At 34.4% G+C, this 22,476-nt stretch overlaps 3 protein-coding genes and 1 long non-coding RNA gene across 36 annotated transcripts in view; 3 read left to right on the top strand and 1 right to left on the bottom strand.

Annotated features, from left to right (window-relative positions):
* mim (missing-in-metastasis) overlaps window positions 1–22,476 on the top strand; it is a 49,520-nt gene that overhangs the window by 16,828 nt on the left and 10,216 nt on the right. For 18 of the 33 annotated variants that reach the window (XM_068291487.1, XM_068291481.1, XM_068291478.1 and 15 more), the window contains exons 3-10: window positions 17,249–17,310; window positions 18,253–18,326; window positions 20,251–20,705; window positions 20,776–21,033; window positions 21,161–21,241; window positions 21,398–21,721; window positions 21,955–21,969; window positions 22,165–22,276. In XM_068291487.1, coding sequence (XP_068147588.1) covers window positions 17,249–17,310; window positions 18,253–18,326; window positions 20,251–20,705; window positions 20,776–21,033; window positions 21,161–21,241; window positions 21,398–21,721; window positions 21,955–21,969; window positions 22,165–22,276 — 1,381 coding nt within the window. The remainder of the gene's footprint in view (window positions 1–17,248; window positions 17,311–18,252; window positions 18,327–20,250; window positions 20,706–20,775; window positions 21,034–21,160; window positions 21,242–21,397; window positions 21,722–21,954; window positions 21,970–22,164; window positions 22,277–22,476) is intronic. The other 15 variants (XM_068291488.1, XM_068291480.1, XM_068291490.1 and 12 more) reach the window with 3 other exon arrangements.
* ppk25 (pickpocket 25) lies at window positions 3,609–5,511 on the bottom strand. The gene is made up of 6 exons (XM_068291336.1): window positions 5,186–5,511; window positions 4,844–5,134; window positions 4,539–4,638; window positions 4,280–4,471; window positions 3,996–4,220; window positions 3,609–3,927 (listed from the first exon to the last, which is right to left on the bottom strand). Exons 1-6 carry the CDS (start codon window positions 5,509–5,511, stop codon window positions 3,655–3,657), a joined length of 1,407 nt encoding a protein of 468 aa, XP_068147437.1. The 3' UTR covers window positions 3,609–3,654.
* Window positions 8,965–9,833, top strand: LOC137577326 (uncharacterized). Its single transcript, XM_068290757.1, has 3 exons — window positions 8,965–9,216; window positions 9,290–9,466; window positions 9,530–9,833. The coding sequence occupies exons 1-3, from the start codon at window positions 8,971–8,973 to the stop codon at window positions 9,710–9,712; spliced, it is 606 nt and encodes a 201-aa protein (XP_068146858.1). The 5' UTR covers window positions 8,965–8,970; the 3' UTR covers window positions 9,713–9,833.
* Window positions 14,078–14,503, top strand: LOC137578175 (uncharacterized). Its single transcript, XR_011032549.1, has 2 exons — window positions 14,078–14,202; window positions 14,259–14,503. It is a non-coding gene; the product is annotated as an uncharacterized lncRNA (long non-coding RNA).

Here is a 22,476-nt window from a genome sequence, read left to right as displayed (position 1 = left end):
TGTATTGCAATATTTCAAAATGAGTTGAGATAAAGGATCTGTAATTCAAATTTTACGTTTCAATTAATTTAATTTCTCGTTGGAGTTTGATTTATAGTCCAATCCCATTTCATATCCTGAACTTTTGTTTTACAAACTTATGAATAACTCGTAAAAATGGTAAAAATATCGCCAAAGAATCACAGAAAGTTTCTTAAAACAGGTTGTACTTTTTTTTCTGAATTGAAATTTATTTCAAGGGCATCCTTGAGTCGATGCTATAGCCCAGCTTTACTTCAATTCATCTTTGATTGCTTTAAGTAAACAAATAGTGTATTGAATTTTATTTCGTTTGCTAAAAACCTAACTTTGTCTGTTGTGTTAATTGCTTTTTCGACAACAACAACTCAAAACATAAAAAGGAATTCTAAAAATTTTGCCATACGCAATTTTATCTAAAGCCTCTCTAAACAACATTTTCAATTCAATAAAAAGCTTTAGTTTTTTTTCTGTTTCGCTCTTCCACTTTTATCATTAATTGATTTTGTTTCGTATCAATAATTTATGGGGCAAATGACGCCATTCGGTATAAGTTTATGTTTTATACATACAGCAGCAAAAACAAAAAGCAAGAAAAAAGTAAAAGGAGAAAAAATAGCAACTGAAATTACTGTATATTGAGAGAAAAATAAAGGCAATTTCAATTAACGCTGCTAAATTAACAATTATTTAATGTTTATTGATGTTCTTCTACTCAAATGAAAAGTTTTTTTTCCTTCTTCCCTTGGGACGAATGGAAAGAGGATTGCTGCCGGCTAATCCCGTGATGAGAATCTACTTAATATAGCTGCCAATGTGAATTAGTAGTTTGATTGCTATGAATTTATAGCAGGTAATAAATAACACACGAGTCCTCCCAATACCTATCCAAACTCATTCATTCAATTCTATTTTTGTCACTAAAGCAAAACAGAGTCAGAGTTATTATGGATATACAAGTATTTAAAAGTAGAGGAAAAAGAGAAGCTAAAAATAATTGAAAGTTGAGCTGAAAATGGAAATTAAAACATTTTTAAAATTCATCATATTTAAAGGTTTTGAGAACAACAAAAAACAGGGTTCCACTTGAAATTTATCTACTACTCAAAAGACTGTCAATTACATTTCGAATAGGTTTTTTTTTTTTTTTGTAAACATGACAAGAAAGGAAATGTATACAAGAGAATTCTAATTATCCAAATCGGATACGGACCATAAAAAATTATTAATTTAGGTTTTAGTAGCAATTTTTCTGCTCCGTAATAAATCAATTTTAAGTTAGTTTTTTACTTTACTGAAAGAAAACCTGGAATCTAGAAGACCGAACCTTAATTTTTTGCTTTTTATTTAAAGTCTTCTACGAAGATTTCTACATAAGAACGTTTACGGTTTTTTTCGTCCTTTTTGAGTGTATTTTCCAAACAGAGTTATCCCCGATAGATTTCCAGATAGGTTAATGACATTTCAGTGCAAAGATGTAGAAAATGAAAGCCTTCATTTTAAATGTCATATTTGGGCCCCCTTATTTTGTTGCTTCACTGCTTTTTGAAGGGCACAAACAGCATCGCTGAAAATTTATACATATGTACATATATATTTTCCGGTGTTTTTACTTTTGCCCCGGCTTCATTTGCTATTCTAAGAGCAGACAGACAGCGCACGAGTATTTGACGTTTTTTTTTTAGAAATTAAATTTTCAGCACGTTGTAAGTACTCTGGCTCACTGTGATTTCCATACAGTTTGTCCGTTGTTGGTTATTTTATATCTAATCTGCTTCCGAGTCGACTCGCCTCTACTTGGTCGACAGGTGTTGAATTTTTTAAAATAGACTAACAACTTTTTCGAGTGCGAGAAGACGCAGAGGGGGAGAGGGTAAGATATTGTTGTTCATGACGATGATGAAAAGTGCCGCCGCATGCTGCTTCTTTGCCTTCTGCTGCCTGCTGTTGTTGCTATTTTCGGTAGGTAAAAAGGAAAAAAAAAAAAGAAGAAAAATCAACCGTCTATCACTATGCACCTTGGCATCACATAGACAGCTGGCCCGAGCATACGCCAAGACTCTGTCAGTTGCGGGCGACTGACTGCATTTTGTATTTATGAAATTTGGAAATGTGTGTGCACGCAATTGTGTGTGCTTGAGAGTTAGTGTGGCCTGAGTGTGAATTAGAGCAGAAATCTCCAGGGGCTTAAGCCAAAGCAAGAGCATGTGCAACAGCATCGTCATTATCTTTATTCTCTTCATCATCATCATCATCTATAGAAGTAACATTTGCGGTTAGCTCTGCTCTCATTCGAATGGCAAATGCATAAAATGTCACAAAGAAGAACAAAAAACTTCAAGCAAACATAATAGAAAAACTTATAAAAAAAAAAAAAAAAATATTTGAATTTCCATCTGCCAAAATTTTAATTGCTTAAATTTGTCTGGGGTTTGTCTGTACTTTTCGTTCTTGGCACTAGACCAGAACAAATTTATGTAAATGCTTGGTTTAAATTGAATTGAATAGCATTCTAAAATAGCGTAAAGTTCCAGTCTTAGTTGCTGTCTTCTAACTAACGGCAATTGCAATTAAATGCGGCTAATTTCAATTGGTTTTCAAGCAAGTCCAAAGTTTTCTTTGCAATTGCAAAAATAAAATGTTAGTATAAATTAAGCAAGTGGCAATCTTAACGAAAAAAAAAACAACATACAAGAAAAAAAACATTAAAAAAGGTTGTTAACATTTTCGTCTCGCTCCGTTGACCTGGTGCTTGTCTACCTTTTGTGGCTGGCTGGGTGAAGGCAAAGTGTAAAAAAATACAATATATTGTTTAGTTAGATTGTTAACTTGATTATATTGCTCTCCACCTGCCCCTCTCCCACTCTCTGTCGCTCTCTTTCTCTATATGTAACACTAAACTTCAAGCGACAAGTGCGTAAATTTCAAAAAATTGTCATTGCATTTATAATTTTCCGCAAAATTTAAAACAAGATGAAAAAAAAAAGCGAAAATGCTTGAAAAACGCTTTCTATCTATCTATCTTTTCCTCTGTCACTTTTCCGTCAACTGGGAAAAGTGGAGGGATGGTTGTTGATGGGCATCAGGGGGCACTAACTACTTTGTGTGGCTTCCTCTTCATATTTTTTAGGTCTTTTACAATTGTTATGATTGTTGCGGTTTTATTTCCATTTATCGAGCTGTTCAACAACCTTTTCTTTACGATGGTTTTAAGCTAAACACACATTATATTTGTTAGTTTTCATAACTAAAAATATTATTTTGCGCTCTAGTTTAGTAGATTTACAACATATTCAAGAGAGAGAAAGTCTATGTTTATTTACGCAAGTTTAAGTGGCAAGTACAAGCCTAAAGTGTGTAAAAGTGTTTCATAATGCTAAAAGCCATAAAACGTGTCAAAATACTCCCAAAAGTATTCTACCTAATTTAAGTTTCGTTAAAGTTAAAATAAATCAACTTAATCTATTATTGTCATAATAATGTCTTAAATGTTTAAAAAATGTTCCTGAAAGTAGGCAATAAAAGCTTAAAAATACTTAATTTTATGTGTTTGATTTCTTAGAGTACACAAATAATGCACAAATAGGACGACAACTATAAAAAGCCACTAGTATATACTAATTTATAGCAACGTGCTTAGATTAAGATTTTATTTCGAATTTCCTTTCGTTGATGCCTCTTAAAAATTTGCTTAGATTTGCATTGCACGTAGAAGAAATATAAAATTAAATAGATTAAACCATAGATGGTCATAAAACTGGCGCCTAAAAATAAACCGATTGCCCCGCCAAATGACATTATCAATTGATCAGCACTGAAGACCACACGACGTTTCATCCCCATTTTGGGTAACTCCAGCTTAAGTATGACAGTACGCTCAAATTGCTCACCCACATATTTCTGACCACCCTGAAAGAGGAAGGAAAGCAGAGAATAATACATCTGACAAGCAATAAAAATTCGTAAGGGAATCTCACTCCGCTCTGTTCAAACTCCTCGACAATATTGTAAGTAGTTTGCCGGCATAATGGAAAACATTGGCAAGGTTTTTCTAACCATTTCTTCTGATACAAGCATAGCATGCTTGTGACATTGCAGACAGGTGCATCCTGTGGTAGGGTATAGAAAAAAGGACGACAATGGCACAGTTTTAGGGCCCAATTTATACGACACTCTAAACGACACAAACTTGGATGATAGGGCTGCATCATAGAAGTCTTCAATTAAAGTCAATTCTTATAAACAAGGTTCTTTAACCCACACTAAAATACTTGAGTTCATTTTCATCGTGATAACGACACTTGCGATAAGCTACCGGCAGGTTGCGTACTTCATTTTCAGCCGATATCGAAGTGAGTAGTAATTTCAATATATATGAACTAACATCGCCAGCATTAAAGGTCACCGTCTGACGATCATTCGGCAAGGCCACCTCATTTACATCGTGTATGTACTGCGGATCGAAAGAAAGTCTTATAAATGACATCATTGATATACATATAGGTAACAGAAATTCTTACCAGATATAATTGAGTTTGTATACTATTAAAAGGTATATGTTTCAATTGACATTCATTAAAGAAGCCGCAATGACGCATGGGTGTTACATTTAAAGTTTGTCTTAGGAGATGAATTCATTTAAATAACAATAGGTAAGAATATTAGCAATACGTTTTAAAAGTTGAAATAAATATCTTAAATTTAGTAGTCAAAATAGACAAAATGAAAGGAAAGTTTAATGCATATGTTTGTTGTATCCATTAGATTCTCTTTAACATTAGTTATGGGTTATTGCTATTAGCTTTTTTATTGGATTATTACTCACACTTTGCCAAATGGATTCGTATAACGTGTCAATTGTCCTGTTGTTTGACATAGACCCATTTCGGTAATTATTGGCGCTATAATTGGTGGTCCTATCTCGTTGAGTGGCAAAACATTATGCTGAAGTTTTAATAAGATATTCACATAGCTTAGATTATTCAAAGATTCGTCATTTTCAAAGGGTTTCAAGGTCTCTAGATTTGTGTATTGCAAACGATTGAGAACATAAAGAAATTCACGGTAATATGCCACTTTTGATGACTCTGAATCGTTGACATCCAGTGACCAGGTTCTAAATAGAAAATATTCATTAAATTTAAATTATTAAATTAATTTCACTTACTCTTTCATAACCTCACTGACTTGATCCTGACTTTCGTAGTGTGTACAGAAAGTAACACCAATAAAGGTGAAATTTTTCAGAGCATAGAGATACTCGTATTCATAGACAATCGGATTATCCCGATAGCGTTCCCATTGCGAAAAGCAGCTGCTAATGGCATAGTAGGCAGCTGCTATAATCATGGCCAACCAGAAGATGCGTTCAATCCAATGGAAGTCCTTGCGAGCCAAATACGGCATGCCATGTATGGCCGATTCCTTGGCAAATTCTGACCACCAATCGACCGTATTGTTCTTCTCATTTGACTTTTTGCTCTGATGTTCCATGACAAACTAAATATGAATATTGCATGACCCAATCTAACAACTTCCGCCCGACTTATAATGCCCTGATGCGCCATGTTTTTACGAAATAAAAAAAACAACAATAATCTGCAGCCAACAGATAATTATAACTTTTAATGGTGTTTTCTAGTTTTCTACTCAACACCGAAACATGCATATTTTTATTTCATGATCATAATTATGCATTCTATAACGATATACTTATAGATATTCGTAGATATACATTTTAGAAATGACGAGCTTCGCCGATTACTTCACTGCAAAACGAATAAAGGCCTCAAATAATATTAACACCTTTTTGGGTCTCTTAACAGAATTTTCTCTCAGAAGTATATCAAATGGTTCAAATTGTATCACAAGCTTAAGATAGATAGATTAATGAAAAAAATTAATCAGTTTCATTGCAAGCAAATTATAGATTTCGCAACTTACACCATGAACGCTAATGCATTTGTCTTCAATTCATTCTTATTTGATATATGTTAAGTAAAATATTGATACCAATATTGATTTTTATTAAATATCTCGGAGCATATGTTTTTGCTCTCAGTATTAAACATAGAGGGCTTCCAAGATGGACTGTTTTTATCGAAATCCAACAATCGAAAAAGAAACTGAATAATTAATAAGCATACATTTTAGTAAAGATTTTGAAATAATGTTGATCTCGAAGGGCATTAACACCCAACATAGGAGCTCCTCAGTCTTGATTGATCAATGTTTTAAGATCACTCAACATACTATTTTCTATGTGAAATGTAAGGATTGCTATATATCAATCATTCTTTAAACAAGAACCACTTTGGAAGGTGGAGGACATTTCAAAAGTTCTCAACAGTTTGAAAAATGGGAAATTACTTTGACTGTGGTGACACCAATAAAAATTTGATCACCGTAACTGTATCACTAACTCAACTCCTTTCCACTGCACTCCTCGTCATATTGCCAGAGAAACGCACAGAATGATCATCTCCTAAGGATTTAACAGTCATTTGTGTCATATTGACAGCTTCCTCCAAGGCAAGGACGTTCTCAGATATATTCTCACAGCGTTCACATAATTTGGTATGATCAAGATCGAATTCATAAATGTGTATGCATTTGTTTTATAGATTTAAGTCAGCGTTAGCAAAAACAATAACTTGAGTTTTAACCAAAAAACTGCACTCCTGCAATCGAACTAAATACATATTTATATAATTTAATTGATAATATCGAGATTGTTATCATCGAGAAGGCAATTAAAATATTTAAAGATACCATCGGCATATGTAGAAAGAAAGATAATTAAATTAAATCAATGTCATTTGTCAACGCGGCTGCTCTGATATTGCATTTAAATGGATTTTATTATTATTATAATTAATTTAACACCGAATTTATAAAATTATAAACAAAAAACCAGTTAATAATTAGGCCATATATGGTAAGACACATGGAGACAAGGTTAACAAGCTGGAAAATTTTAACAATTAATAAAAGATTCACTGCCTCTTTTTCTGCGTGATTTGTATTATTCCTTTAATTGCTGTCTCTAAAGTTATTTTGTCTTGTTTTTCCTTCGGGGCGGGTGGTTAAGACCAAATAGATACGAAGCCTAATGAGTTTTTATTTATAGCTGACAGCAAAATGCTGACGTAATTATTTTTTTGCCATTTTTCTATGAGACAATATCTCGTTATTTTTTTTCTCTCGCATTGTTGAAAACAGAAATCGCAATTCAAGGTTATATGTTCATATCTCCTCTCAACTGGAAATGTAGTGACAGTTCAAACTAAGAATGCACTGATGTGCTTTATACATATAAATAGTAAAACAAAGTGCAGGATGTCAAACAGCCGATGAATCCTGTGCCAACAAAGTAGACCAAGGTCTCAATTGTTGCACAGCAAGAGAGCACACAGTTGGAAAAGGAAATTTGCATGACGTTCCGGAATTGGAATTGATGCCAAGAACATGTCATAAAATCGATATTATATACTTTTGTATGATATCATTGCGAGATGACAAGGAGTTTAGTATTAACTAGAAACTAACTAGGCATAGAAAAGTCAATAAAAATTGCAATATAGAGAGAGATTAAATTCGAAATGTGTCTTTATTAACTTTTTTATGATTTAATAATCAGAAATTATATTCTGTTCAAAAGTGTCAAAATGTTAATGTTAATCGATTTTAAGTAAAATCAAATTTATTATCACTTGTTGGCGTTTTAATAACAATTAATAATTGTGAAGTTTTTTAGTTATAGAATGTTCAAAATTACAAGCAACAGTTAACAAAAACCAAAAACAAAGTATATATTATTCAGAATTCAGAAATGAAACAACAGCTGACGTGGTTTAAAATAAAGGAACTTCTATGTCATATGTAGTATATTTAGATTTTGTCGTATTAAAAAAACAATTGAGCCAAAAAAACACAAGCAATACAGTTTAATGTTTATGCCATTTCTAGTGCATATCTAAAAGTTGCTAATAGGTGCAAACAAAAGGTTAAGGTTATACATACTCTCTAAGAATACGTGAAGCCATTTCTTGACATTATACCCCCCTGAAGAGAGACATCTTTTGTTAATTTCAACACCTTTTGAATAATAACAAAAACGTCTAGGAATTTTTCACCTTTTTTGTTTTTTAGATCAAAAGGCAAACAAACAAAACTCCCATTTTCCGCACCTCCCACATACTGACTGACTGATAGACAGACAGATAGGTGAACTGTGAAATTTGAGGCATGCAAAATGGCATTTGCCTTTTGTGGCGGCGTCACAAACAATGCCAACACAACAAGTTGTTGTAGGAGGAGATTTTCGTCGTCGTTTCATATTAATTACTTTGCATTATTGTTTAAACAATACTGCGACATGGTGAATAGATAAAATGCGACTACTTGTCGTTTAACTTGGAGCCCTTTTCAATTTGGACATGGGATGATAATAATGTATCAAGTTCTGTCTGGCTACTCCATCATCATCATCATCATCATCGACATGGCAATTAAAGTGTAATTAATTTTAATGAATATGTATAATAGTACATATCAAAACAAATGCTGAGATACACAAGTCCAGATAGTAAACAAATGAGAGTACTTTCTTATACAAAAAGGGTGTGCCGTCCTCCCATCTCAGACCCATTATGCAAAATGGGTGGAAAAGATGGGCAAGATTTCAGCTGCATTGCTAATTGAATTGAATCACCACAAGCATTGGACGCTCAATGTCAGTTGAAAGTTACAAGTCGAAAAAAAGGGGACAAAGTTGCAGTTTGCATGTTGTTGGCTAATGGAATGGAATGTCATGATGATATCATTTCTGTTGGATTATGTTAATCCCATCAATTAACTAGAATTTAATTACTCTCCACGATTCTGTGACTCGTATATATATAGGTCGACATTAATCGGAAAATCTCAACACAAGGAAAAATTTCAGTGAAAATGTTAAAAATATTGTGGTTTACTTTGCTTTTATATCAACTAACCATTGTCCTGGCCACGGACTATGAACTTTTATTGGAGGATCCGGATATATTTTCACCCTGCACAGAAGGTGTTCCCGGTTCTGTTGGCATAGGTGAAATTTTCGATTTGTCTCAAATCGAATACAATCAAGATTCGGATGTAATACACGTTTCGGGCAATGCCACAACAACTTGGGATATACAACCCACCGATCGTATTGCGGTATATAAGATTGGATATCGATTAACTCTTAAATATTTATTGACTTGAAATCTCTTTTTTTCGAACATGTTAGGGAAGCTTTGCCATATTCCACAATGAGAGAGGGAATTGGGAGCCAACAGTTTTCAGCATGTCCACACAGGATTTCTGTAGTTCTATGTACAATGCCGATTCCTATTGGTATAAGAGTTGGACAAAGCACATTACAAATAAAAATGAAGTGCAATCAAAGTGTCTGAATACACCAGGTGTAAGTTATTAATTGGGTTCATCCATATTTTATGATGTATTTTTCTGGTTGATTGTTTTATAGACCTTATTGGTTCATGAACCCTTTGATGTCCAACTAGTTATATACAATGTACGTGGCTCTGCCCAAGGACGTTATAAGGTAGTTGTCACCTTAGAGGCATTCGATGAGAAGAATATGCGACGTGAGACGAGCCTTTGCTTTGAAATTCGTGGAGAAGTGGAAAAGTTAAAGAGGAAAAAATGAATCCATTTATTGGGAATCCAAAAGGGCAATTTTATTTGTATATTTGTCACGCACAAATTCAATTTGCAAAATATTACATGAATTATCATTTTTAGCTAAATAAAGTCTTTGCAAAACAAAATACGTAACATGGTGATAAATATTTTGAAATTTATAGACTAGATGTTTTTCAGAGAGTACTAAATAGATTCAAAAGATTATCTTTGCTTCTAACAACTATTGAAGAATATTGAAACGAGAGCATTCATTGTTTTGTGAGACTTCGAAAGAGTCTTGACAAACTTAGCCTGATTTTCTAGTTTAGTTAGTAACTTCCATCACTACCTTCATTACCAGACAAAAGTAAATTCTCTCCGTTGCTAGTTGTGCCTTATTTGCATAGTCAATTTGTTTTTGTTTTGTGGTTTTCCGGACACGCGCTAACTTTCTGCATACAACATTTTGTGGTTCTGCTGTTGTTTTATTTGGTCTGCTGCATGTTGCAAGCAAATTTCTTCTTATGTTACCAACAATGGGTGCATATACGTAGTAATAATACCTGGACAAACTTTAAACCAGAAGAGCTTCACTTTGCTTGCTACTCGTGTTCGGTGAATAGACCCAATTGGAAATGCGGTCAGACAATTCTCTTGTACAAGTTATTAAATTACTTTCAATGGTTGTTGTTCATTCGATCGTTGTTGCTCAATTTAGTTGCGAATTTACATACATATTTTTTTCGCCAACTCATTGTCTTTTCTGTTTAAACTTTCATTTATGGCCCATCTCATCATTTGTCTTAGGGATCAAAACACTTTCAATTCAAAAACAAAACAAAAAATATTCCTGTGATTGGATAATTTTGCAAAAATATGGAGAAAAAAGGTTGAAAAAAAAAACTTTCTAAACCACAATGAAATAAAACGTAAAAGGTGCAAATTAGCTGCGCACGATTTGGCAAATAAAAATTATAGCCGCAGGCTATCGCTAGAGAGTTACTTGTAGTATAAAGAAAATCAATCAGTCAAAACTCCTTTATGCCCGTTAGTCATACGTTTTGAAGTTGCTCTTGCTGCTGCCTGTTTTGCATAAACTTTGTAACCCAAAAAATGCAATGTAGGACGTGATGTTGTTGCTGCTGCTGCTGCGAACCCGTTTGGCCAGCCATCCACCTAGCCTTAGCTGGCTCCCAACTCCGCCCCTTTCTAGCTGAGATGCACAAACGAAAAAACGATGAAAAAAATTATCAAACAGCAACAACATTGTGTGGCATGAATGGCTGTGAACCAGCTGTGAGCTTTGTGCGACGACTACGACAACGACGACGACGACGACGTTGAACGTTTTAAACTCGTGTAGGATGTTTGTAGGCTATTGGAAAGATCAAGAGTTTATAATGCCAGACCGTTGTCTATCTCCCTCTACCTCATCTCTTCTCTATGTCTCAAGTGTAAGTGTATGTGTGTGTGTGAACTTTTCCAGTTTTATTTTTTTTTCCACAGTCGTGTTGTTGTGATGGCATAAATTGTGGGTTTTTAGGTGTCTCGCTGCTGTGTGTGTTGGCAGATAAATGCATAGATATATATATATGTATATATATATATAAACATACTTCTACTGTACATTGCACTCTCTTAAAAACTGGAAAGTGTTTAAAACATTTCACACACTGAGCAAAATACATATATATGTAACGATTCCCTTTTGCTCTATGCTGACTACGACTCGTGTATGTCACATTGTCATTATTCTTATCTTTCCAATTATATACATTTATTTAATATGGGTAGGTAGATAGGTCTGTGGATGCAAACATATGCTTCTGGTAATTAAGTTTATCATGAAATCGAATGACAGAATTTGTCAGCCAATAGTTATATAACTTCAAGGCATTGGTTTTTTATACCCTTGCAGAGGGTATTATAAAATTGGTCAGATGTTTGTAACGCACAGAAGGAGACGTTTCCGACCCCATAAAGTATATATATTCTTGATCAGCATGAGAAGCTAAGTCGATATAGCCATGTCCGTCTGTCCGTCTGTCCGTCGGTGCGTACGCGTTTTACTCAGCCATCTTAAGAGCTATCGGGATGAAATTTTTTTTGGGAGCTTTTTTTTACCCGGGTGAGATAAAGTATGAAAATCTTTGGGATCGGACTACTATATCATATAGCTCTGGAACAAAAATTTTTGCAAAAATTGGAGTATCCCCATGAAATTCACCAATATAATAGAATTTGATATAAAATCTCAGATCCCAAAATTTGACCCTGATCGGATAAATAGAACACAAGTTACAGTCTATATAAATCGGTTCAATCGCTGCCGGCAGCTCTGCTTGCTGCCTACTACGTCATCATCAAATCAACAGAGCACATGCATACACACACAGACGCAACGCTACATAAACTGTATGTGTATGCGTGCGTTGCTTTGCTTAGGGAATGAGGGAAGAAGAAGAACAAATTGTACATAGTATGAAGAGTAAAATTGTTTTGTTTGTATATTAATGAATTGAGTTGCAGAAAAGAAATTTTGAACATGTGAAATTATTATTGTCAAGGACTGCAAGGGTATATAAACTTCGGCATAGCCGAATTTAACTTCTTTGATATTTTTTTACTTTAACCAAAACAAGCATTCGAAAGTTTTGTGAAACCTTTTAATATATTAATGTATTAATGTTTTAGTCTGCTTGCCAATCGATCTAATAAATACATAAGATCATATGTATGTAGCAAGTTTAAAAAGCAATAGACTCAAAAACTTAATTATAATGGTCCCATCATATTTTCAATGCTAAAACAAGTTGTAAATTTCAACTACTTATATGGTGCAACAAAGGGAAAAGCAAAGCTTGAACTTCAAAAAGTTTAAAAAAAATTTCCTGATAGTTTAATTTAGTTAATTATAACGACTTAAGTGTTGGTTAAATTTAATTCATTTTATAAAGTGTTATTACAAAAAATAATGCTTGTTCTACTTTTCACATCTCTTAGATTGTATATCGAGGTCCTTACAAGCAATATTTTATAGTTTCTTTATGAATATTTGAATGATTGAAGTACGTAATTCGTATAGTACAGACCTTTTGTTGTTAAATGTTGGTAATATTTTGTTTTAATGTTGCTGAAATTGGCATAACCCTTAGTTTTTATGTAATACGTCTAATTAGCAAAAGCAAACTGAAAATGTTTATAGTCTATGTATTTATTTTTAATGATTTTTTCACATTTGATTTTTGTAATATTAGTTTAGTAAGGAAATTACGTATACGTAGCGATTTGTAACGGTTTTAATTATATAACAAATAAAGATCGAATGAAAGTTCAAAGACATTATACCAAGATCATTAATTAGTTGAATGAAGAAGTAGTCTGCTCAAATATTTGAGTTTTTTGCTGTATTTCGTTTTGGTTATCCAACGCCAACATTGTTTATCTGGTCAATAGTAATGACAGCTTTGCGTGTGTGCGGCAATTGACCGACACGAGGCAAGTTTCATTCATAAAAACCAAACTAAAAAGACGAAAAAAAAAAAAAAACTGCCACCAAGTCCAACTCAAGTCAAATCGATTCCGAGTCACGTCAGAGCTGCGAGATATATAAGTAAAACGTTTTTTAGTCTCAGGCCCCCACGCAAGAGAGCAAAAGACGCTTATCAAGTTGTCTTTGCAAAAATTTCCAAACATGTGGGCAGCAGTTTGAGACATAAATACATATATAATCTATGTATATATTCCTATAAATCGATGTACATATATGAATATGCAGTTTGAGAATCGGCTTCAAGTTATTTCTTATTTCGGAAATATATTGTGCTTAAACTCCCACGTCAATTGGCACAAATGGCGTTTTTTATATTTGTAGAAATTTTGATTTGGAAACTACAAATTAAAGGTTTAACATCCGCTTCCTCTTCTAATTAGCTGCAACACCATAATTGATTGACGCCTCTTTGAGGGCATTATCTGATCTGACTTTTCAATATATAGTAAAACAAATGGAGGAAAATTATAACAAAATTATAACAATACGAGTGTTAAAACAATGAAATATTTGCTAATAGTTTGTTTGGTTTCTATGGTCTTGGTGTGTCAAGGCACCGACTATGAGTTTCTGGTTGATGAGGATATATTTTACGATTGTCCTGATCATAATTTGGGATTTTTCGATATAACCGATTCGACCAATTTGACTATGTCTGTAGATGGTTCGAAATTGCATATGGAAGGCTCAAGTTTAATAATTTGGGACACTAAGGCCACTCGCTATGAGGTATTTTCTTTTGTCTTTACACATATGTAAATCATAATCCTCCAAAATTTTTTTTAAAGTTGACTGCTACTTTGCATCGCTTTAGTAATGGAGTCTGGGAATCACCTGTGATAACCGTTAAAGAGCATGACTTTTGCCCTGTTATGTATACAAAGGGAAAATATTGGTATACATATTTTCTATCCTATGTCTTAGACGAAGAAAAGGCAAAAGAACAATGCCTAAATTATGGTGTAAGTTTTTAGTAAACTGTATTTAAGATCTTCACTTATTATTATATGCTTTCCAGACGGTTTTAACTCTCAAGCCACATGATCAAGAAATGGTAATCCAAAATTTATATGGCATGAATATGTCGGGTCGTTATAAAATTAAAATAGTTCTCGTACCCTATGAGGGAAAGAATATATTACAAGAGCTGTGTATGGAAATACGAGGTGAAATTAAGAAACTTAAATGAGTTATATAAGGAATCTTATACAAAATATTGGTGGTGGAAATTTATGCAACAAATATACATATTTTTTAATCAAAGTAATCACTGAATTTTTAATTAATTAGTTAAAGAAAGTGAAAAGACAAATCTAAACAGATTGTTCTTATTTTAAAAGGTATTCGTGAGGGGGTTAATTGTATTTATATTCTAAAGGTTTATTGGCTTCTGAAAACTAAGAAAACTTTGACAGGCTTAAGTTGAGTGCAATTGACATTTTGCGAAAATAAACACAAAAAACGAAAAATAGATTTCCTTTCCTTTTTGTTTTGGGCTTTTTTTGCGTGTTTTTTTTTTTTTTTGTATTCAGCTCAATGCACTCTGGTTGGCCCAAGCCCAGACCTGAGTCGATTTGGCAATTGGCCTTTTGCTTACGAAATGTAAATTGCATTTTCGTCTCTATTCATTTTTATTTTATTTATTTGCAAAACGGGCATTTGCATTTTCAGCAAAGGTTTAAAATGCTGATAAGACCATGTCTATATATACATACATACATACTTACGTACATACATAGATATATTTATGTAGCTAAGACATGTGATCAGCTTTTGCTATAGATTTCCTTTATTTGGATTATCTACTTATAACTGAATTAAACTCCTGAAACGAAAAATACAACATGTAATTGAAAGTTAAATAGAGGTTTCATCATTCGAATTTGTGCTACTTCCTTTTGTCGATCCTCTACTTCAACTTATATTTATATGATTTACGTAATTATCCAATATATTATTATAATCTATGAAAGCAAATAGATGAGACTGATAATAGGGTATACCATTTTCGTATAGTCTGACCCTTGTCTCTATTACAGTTCATTGCACATCAGTTTAGTATGTGTTTAACCCCTTCTATAATCAATTTCATTTCAATATCCCATTCCTATTCCTCTTGCCCGGCTCGAAAACCATTCTCTGCTAAAGAGTTGTTTTGGTTTCAATGTCATTTGTTGTGTAACTGAGAAGCATTTCAAAATGGTCAAAACAACTCCACACACAACTCGACGGCAGTTAAAGGCCCGAAACTCGTTTTCACTTTTATTGACCATTTGCGCTTCTCTACTTGCCATAATTATTTGTTGTGTGGAGAAGAGAAATAAAAAGCAAGTAAGTTTTTTGTATAAATCTTTTGCTACTTTTTATAGTTTTGGGCTTTATGGCTTGACACTGAAACCTGAACAGAAGCCGTCGCAACTGGCAGCAATTGACATTGTCTCTGGTTGCTCATCACTTTCAATCAACAATTTCTGCTCTCAGCGGGTGTTAATTTTTTTCTTTCTTGTTGCTAAATGGTTTTTAAATTAAATTCTAGCCCAGCATGCGGTTTGTACTGATGTGTATACCCCAGCCATCGAGGTGATTTCCATTCAAAATCAATAGAACATATCTCACATTTTTCTTTCGTTTTTATCATACTGAAAATTTTATTAATCATAAAATGCAGTCACAATCAACCAGCAGCAACTGACAGCCACGAGTCAGCAATTGTGACTTATATTATATTCATTGAATTTAATGAAATGAACAGACAACAAAAAGTCAAACTCAATTAGATTAAATCTTCGCTCAGAGAGTTTGCATGAGTTTTGCCAATATGAATAACACAGCACACATAACGAACTCATGTTTTTGGGGGGCTGATACACGTTTTAAATAAACAATATTTTGATTTGAAAATCTTGTTAAATTACACATTAAAATGATTTAAGCAAAAGCAAGCAATGAACTTTGAACTCTTAACCAGTTGAAACAAGAAAAAACACTCACAAAAAGCAGAGAAAAAGATTCCAAAAGAATTTAAAAGTTTTGGTGGACTGTTCCTTATGAAAACTTTATCAAAACTATTGATGGTTGATCCTATATATATATATATATACTTTAGCTCTTATGGAAACTTTAAATATATTACCTTATATTTTCAATTGGAATATGTTCTTAAACTTAAATCCAATGTCATTGCAATTCGCTTACAGTATACACCAGAAAATTCTTTTAACTTTGGAAAACCGAATATTTAAAAGTCTTTATTGAAATCTATATAATAGTCTGTCTGTTTTTGGGGCATCCTGTTAAAAGTTATGAGTAGAAAAGTGATATAAATCAGGAAATGATTGTGTGTATATTGACCAGGTAATGTGGAGAGCTTCTATTTTAAATACTGATTTAAATTTTTAATTGCATAATTTTGGGGACACATTCAAAAGTGTGTTTGTATGTTTTGGTCGAAATAAAAATTATTTTAATTCTATAAAAGAAGTGTATTGCCGCTAGTTTTATAATTAGTATATAGTTAAAAGGTTTTCATATAAATTAAAAAATTTGTCAAGGTTTTTCTGAGTTTAAATTTTTAATTTTGCTTGATGAAATATTTAAAAACGATCTAAGACATTTTTCTCTTGAAATGAAATTCTTTTCTTCAGTTTGTTTTTTTGTTTAGTGTATTCTTGGACAAATGTTTCTTTGACTTTATTTGGGTATTAGGTCTGGACCTTTTTTTGTTTATTTTTTATTGTGGGTTTCGTTAAACCTTAAGCCACACACGTACAACAACAACTACATACATACATATGTATGCGTATGTGTATATAATATGTAATTTGCGTCTTTTGATCGTCTTTTTATTTCTTTCCCCTTATTGATTTCTGTTGCTGGAATGGAATAGGCAACATGAACAATTGATTGGCCCTACCCTTTTGTCTGCAGCCAGGATACAAATACATATGTTATTCAGCATACCAATTTGTGACATTTTATTTCATTTCGATTTCCTTTCATTTCTTACAGAACACTTCACCACTTTGGGAGGATTTTGTAGCAAAGGCCAGCAAGTTGCACACATGTTTACGGTAAGTTGTGAAATTTTCCTATACAAAACAAAGATTGCGAAAACATTAGAACCAGGAGAAAACGGGCAATAAACAAACAAACTAAAGAATAACAACTACAACACGAAAAAACAACAGCAATAGAAAAACAAAAAGAAAAACATAATTTGTGGCTTTCATTTCCTACTCACCATGTCTATGATTATGTTTTCTGATACCCTGCAATGGTCAGTTGAAGCGGGTATAAGAACTAGAAAAAGGAAAAAGAAAGACAAATCAAAGTTGATCTAAATTTATAGGCTCATCTTTTATGTTCCTTTTTGCCTTCTTTTTGAAACTTATATATGTAAGTTTGAATCTCTATTAAATTCGAGAAAAAATTAATTCCGCTTCTTTCGTTTACAATTTGAATTCCCATTCATTAAGATTTTTTTTTACAGGGTATTTCCAAACCGACATTAGCCAACTCTAGACTATTAAATTTTGTATTTTTTTGTTTTTGTCTTTATGGCCTCGGGACCTAACCTAACCACCGGGACCACCGACAACTCCCTCTAAATACATTTTGCATTCGTTTTGTTTATTTTTATATCTTCGTTTCGTTTATGCTCCAAGACTTTGGCCCACATATTGGCTGTGTGTGAGGCGGCAAATGTCTGACTATATAGCATACAGATTGCATTAATCATGGCAAAAACAAAATTGAAAAGAAAAAAACTGAGAAAAAACCTAAAAAAATCATTAAGTGTTTGCTCAATGCGCTTGACACAGATGAAACCCAACCACTAGCCACCACTTGAGAGAATCAGGGAAAGATACACAGAGACAGAGACAGTGAGAGAGAGCGATGAGTCCATCCTCATTTAGAGACAGTTGGGTGCAGTCGTTTCGCCCACGGCTAATAAATAACTATATAATTTTTGTTTTGATCTTTTCTCTTTCTATATATATATGCGTTCATAGAGCTGCCATTCAGGCAATTGCCGCCTATTTGGATGCCTTCCAAAAGATTGCCGATGCGGCCACGAATTCAAGGGGTAAGTTCAAATTTTAATCATTGTTTTTGTTTTTGATTCACTATAGTCGTTATATACAGTGAAAATTCTTATAAATGAACACCAATATGTGATAGATCAAATACATACATATGTATTTATCTGTCTGGGTTGGTTGCCCTGCGTAATTGTGTGTGTATGTGTGTGTGTGTGTACATTTTCGCTACAACTACATTCTCCTACATACCTCTAGACCCCCAGCCCACTCCCAATGCTCCCCCTTCCTCTATTTCTTCCGGTCATCGATCTGATTTTCACACATTTCACGCTGGGCTCTCTCTTTCTCTCTCTGCTCACGCACTATTTTTTTTTTGTTTTTGCTATTTATACTATTTATACTATTTATTTATTGAGTGTCGACGACGCCGCCAACTGATTATGCAATGACCAATGCTCCCCACATGATAAGTAGATCTCCTGTGGGCGGAGGGGTAGAACATACTCTTGGAAAAGAGAGAAATTACTTGAAAGAGAGAGCTTAACGACAGACAGAACGAGGAGGCGATATATTGTGCATATTTTGCACGGTCAATGCTTTAGTTACAGTTACTTGCTAAATGTAGATTCTAGGTTAGATTGCAAAACCTTGTATATGTATGTAGAATGTATGTACATGGAAATCTTTGACAGACGGAGAAATGCAATTAGAACCTTTTGCCCGAGAGGTCTCTTTTTCTATTGACTTACTTTTATGAGACTTAAAAATTTAAATGTAAGAATTGAAATCTAAATTCTAATAACTTGCATATAAATTCTAATTAACTCTATTTTATAGTTCATTGTGCTTACAAATTACTCAACTTGGTGTAGGTTTTATATAAAAATCATAGCCTCAAACTACAATTGGCAATTTCAAGTTGGCAATAAATCATTAGAAGTTAAATAAATTTACTATTTTGCGATTTCCACCCACCATTTAAATCATTCATATCAAATTGTATTCTTTGCTCGGCATTTAGAATCAATTTTCTGCTGCCATTATAATGTACCATGGCATTAGCATTTATTGATCCGACCAGTTTTATGGAAATCCAGTTCTATTCCTAACTGCATTAAGTGCATAACCACGTAATTCTAGCCACCCTTTAGCAGCAGTTGTTGGGTGTGTGTTTCAATGTGTACTTTGGCACTTACTAAATGGTTTCATTAGTTTTAGTGGTTACTTGGCATACGGCTCCTGTGCCAGACTAGAGTCACCCCTCACTAGAGACTCGAGCTGCTCGGTCAAGCAGCAGCACAAGTGTCAATTGTCCTTTTTGGATTCTCTTTTTCTTTCTCTCTCTCTCTCTATTACCTCTGTCCTTTATTTTTTTGAATGGGGGTGAAACTTAATAATTTGCACATGCTTTGCTTAAAAAGTTCCTTAAAGGGGGTTGACAATAACAGTTTTAGTACATTTTCATTCAATTAACTGGGATTTCCACAGATAGGCATCAGTTTTATATATATACTGAGTATAATTCCCAGATAATTACATTTTGTCTTTGAGGTAAATGATGGGGAGCAGCAGTCAGTCAGTCAGTCAGAGATAATCATGCATGTCTATGTGAATGTTTGTGTGTGTGTGTGTAAGAGATGATAAGTAGAAACAGTTTGCCCAGTTTTCCTGGCATAATGGGCACACATAGACAAGAGTCCGACTAAGACGAAGTGAAGACGATACGACAGATGACAGATGGGAAGACGGGAAGACCGGGTTACCAGGTTTGGCAGTGTCAAATCCGAAACCAAATCGTGCGACATGCAATCTTATGCCTCCAAATTGAACATATCGTGCCATGGTCTAAACATTTCCGCCCATCAGTTAGTCAGAGTCAGAGTCAGTCAGTCGGTCCCCATTTTTGTTTTCATTCCCATTCCCAAACTAAGTAATTCAATTTGTCGTGTCTGGGTTTTTTTTTCGCAGGTGCATCAAAGGAAATTGGCACAGCCCTGACTCGCGTCTGTCTGCGTCACAAGGCGGTTGAGACACGTTTAAAGACCTTCACTAGCGCCATTATGGACTGTTTGGTACAACCGTTGCAGGATAAAATTGAAGATTGGAAACGTACAGTGGCCACCATCGATAAGGATCATGCCAAAGAGTATAAACGTTGCCGCACTGAGCTTAAAAAACGTTCCAGCGATACATTGCGCCTGCAAAAGAAGGCTCGCAAGGGTCAAACCGATGGCCTACAATCTCTGATGGACTCTCATATGCAAGATGTGACATTGCGGCGAGCCGAACTCGAGGAGGTCGAAAAGAAGTCACTTCGTCAGGCCATGGTGGAGGAGCGTTTACGTTATTGCAGTTTTGTGCATATGTTGCAGCCGGTGGTACACGAAGAATGTGAAGTTATGTCCGAATTGGGTCATCTACAGGTGAGAGACAACTAAATATAAGGAATGCTAAAATCAATTGATTAAAACACAATTTTTTATCATTTTACAGGAAGCCATGCAATCTATCGCATTGGTAACCAAGGAGCCGAATGTTCTGCCACAGGCCTCCGAGGAGCTTATACATGATGCCAAGGCCAGCATTAATCTATATCCAGAATCACCAGGCGGTGGTTCGGGTTCCCAGGGTGGCGGTTGTTCCAACTCCTTGGGTTCACGTAAAAGTTCCGTGTGCTCCATTAGCAGTATGAATAGCAGCGGTTCAAGCAATTCACCTGGTCATCATCACTACCAACGCTCTCTGTCGCAGGTGCGAAAGCTCAACTAAATTCCACAGGGATTGAAATTGTTGTCCTTTTTTTTTACTTATACATATTCGTTTTCTCATATCGATGTTTATATATATAAATATATTTTGTGTATTTTTATGTTTTTAGTTTGTAACGCCCGCAATTCGCTTGAAACCTGGTGAATCCAGTGATAGTGGCTTTTGCTCATCGCCAGCTCTAACAACACAGGTTTTCATTTGTTTTCCGTTTATTTTTCTTTCTTTCTTTTCTTTAATTGTCACATTTTTCTTTTGTCCTTGTGTCCTTTAATCATAAATAAGCAAAAAATAAGACATACCTGCATAACGTTTACTTAAAGACAATTTTGAATTGTATTTTCCTTAGGCCTCGACTTCAACTAATCAGACACATGCCGTTTCCACTTGGCCACCACATTCCCAGGACGTTGTGGACACTCTACCGCCCACAGCAGATCGTCCACATACCATTTCCACAGCCTATGAGAAGGGACATCAACGTCCACCATTGACTGTCTATACATTTCAAAACCCAGAGACTATACACGAATCGAGCGGTAGTGGTAATATGGTGGCTACCAATGGTGGTAGTAATGGTAACAATGGAAATGGTGGCAATGGATCTGGTCAGAATACGCCAGCAACACAGAAGTCTCCAGCTGCAACGCTAAGTCGTCCTCCATTGCCTGTTGTAAGTACCAAATAGATTGAAGTTTCATTTAAAAATTAAGTCAATGGGTTGTATCTGATATAAATAGAAGTGAAGATAATCTAAAATTCGAAATATATGTCGTCTAAAGTATGCTATAGTTTTTTAAAACCACTTCTATTGCATAACAGATATTGAAATTAGTTATTAACTTGTTATTAAGCTGCTGTTCTTTGTCATTTGTTTAAAAATAAAATGAAACACAAACATTTTAGAAGCCCGCCCATGTGGTAAGTAAGCAAATGTGACCCAAAAGTGTCCTTAAAAGCCAATAGAACTACGCGCTCATTTGCATGCGCTCAATCCTAGTCACCTAGCCTGCTAGTCTATGATCTTTCATCACCTTCATCTTGCATCAGAGGAAATTGTATGCTTTCTAAATGATTGATTCAATGTTTTCTAATTTATCTTAATCTCTCTTGCAGCGCTGCTCCTCATTGGAACGTCCCCTGTCTGCGCAGAGTAATCATCGCCAGGGTAGTGGAAACTTGTTGCAACGGCAGTGCCCCTCGCCCATACCAGCTCATATCACGAAAGGTAAGGCCACCCAATATCCAAATCTCCCAAATATCCCACATCCCTTACCTATGCCATTCTATTCACAATGTCTTCGTCTTTGTGTTTTATGTGCACGATTGGCTAATTCTGGAGTCTTACTAATAAACATGTTGTGACACTCTTTTTCCTCCTTCTCATCCTACTCGTCTGCCAACCATTATACCTTTCATCAATGCTTT

This window comes from Drosophila tropicalis, unplaced genomic scaffold (assembly GCF_018151085.1).
Source record: "Drosophila tropicalis isolate 14030-0801.00 unplaced genomic scaffold, ASM1815108v1 contig_593, whole genome shotgun sequence".
Lineage (NCBI taxonomy): Eukaryota > Metazoa > Arthropoda > Insecta > Diptera > Drosophilidae > Drosophila > Drosophila tropicalis.
This window is presented reverse-complemented; position numbering and strand designations above follow the sequence as displayed.

What these genes read in the sequence shown, in the direction of transcription:
- ppk25 (XM_068291336.1), bottom strand. Translation starts at nt 5,511, where the DNA reads ATGGAACATCAGAGCAAAAAGTCAAATGAGAAGAACAATACGGTCGAT. An exon ending in ATGAACTCAAGTATTTTAGT is followed by an intron (nt 4,221 to 4,279) that starts GTGGGTTAAAGA and finishes TCTATGATGCAG; the next exon opens with CCCTATCATCCAAGTTTGTG. An exon ending in AGGAGTTTGAACAGAGCGGA is followed by an intron (nt 3,928 to 3,995) that starts GTGAGATTCCCT and finishes TTCCTCTTTCAG; the next exon opens with GGTGGTCAGAAATATGTGGG.
- LOC137577326 (XM_068290757.1), top strand. Translation starts at nt 8,971, where the DNA reads ATGTTAAAAATATTGTGGTTTACTTTGCTTTTATATCAACTAACCATT. An exon ending in AACCCACCGATCGTATTGCG is followed by an intron (nt 9,217 to 9,289) that starts GTATATAAGATT and finishes CGAACATGTTAG; the next exon opens with GGAAGCTTTGCCATATTCCA. An exon ending in AGTGTCTGAATACACCAGGT is followed by an intron (nt 9,467 to 9,529) that starts GTAAGTTATTAA and finishes ATTGTTTTATAG; the next exon opens with ACCTTATTGGTTCATGAACC.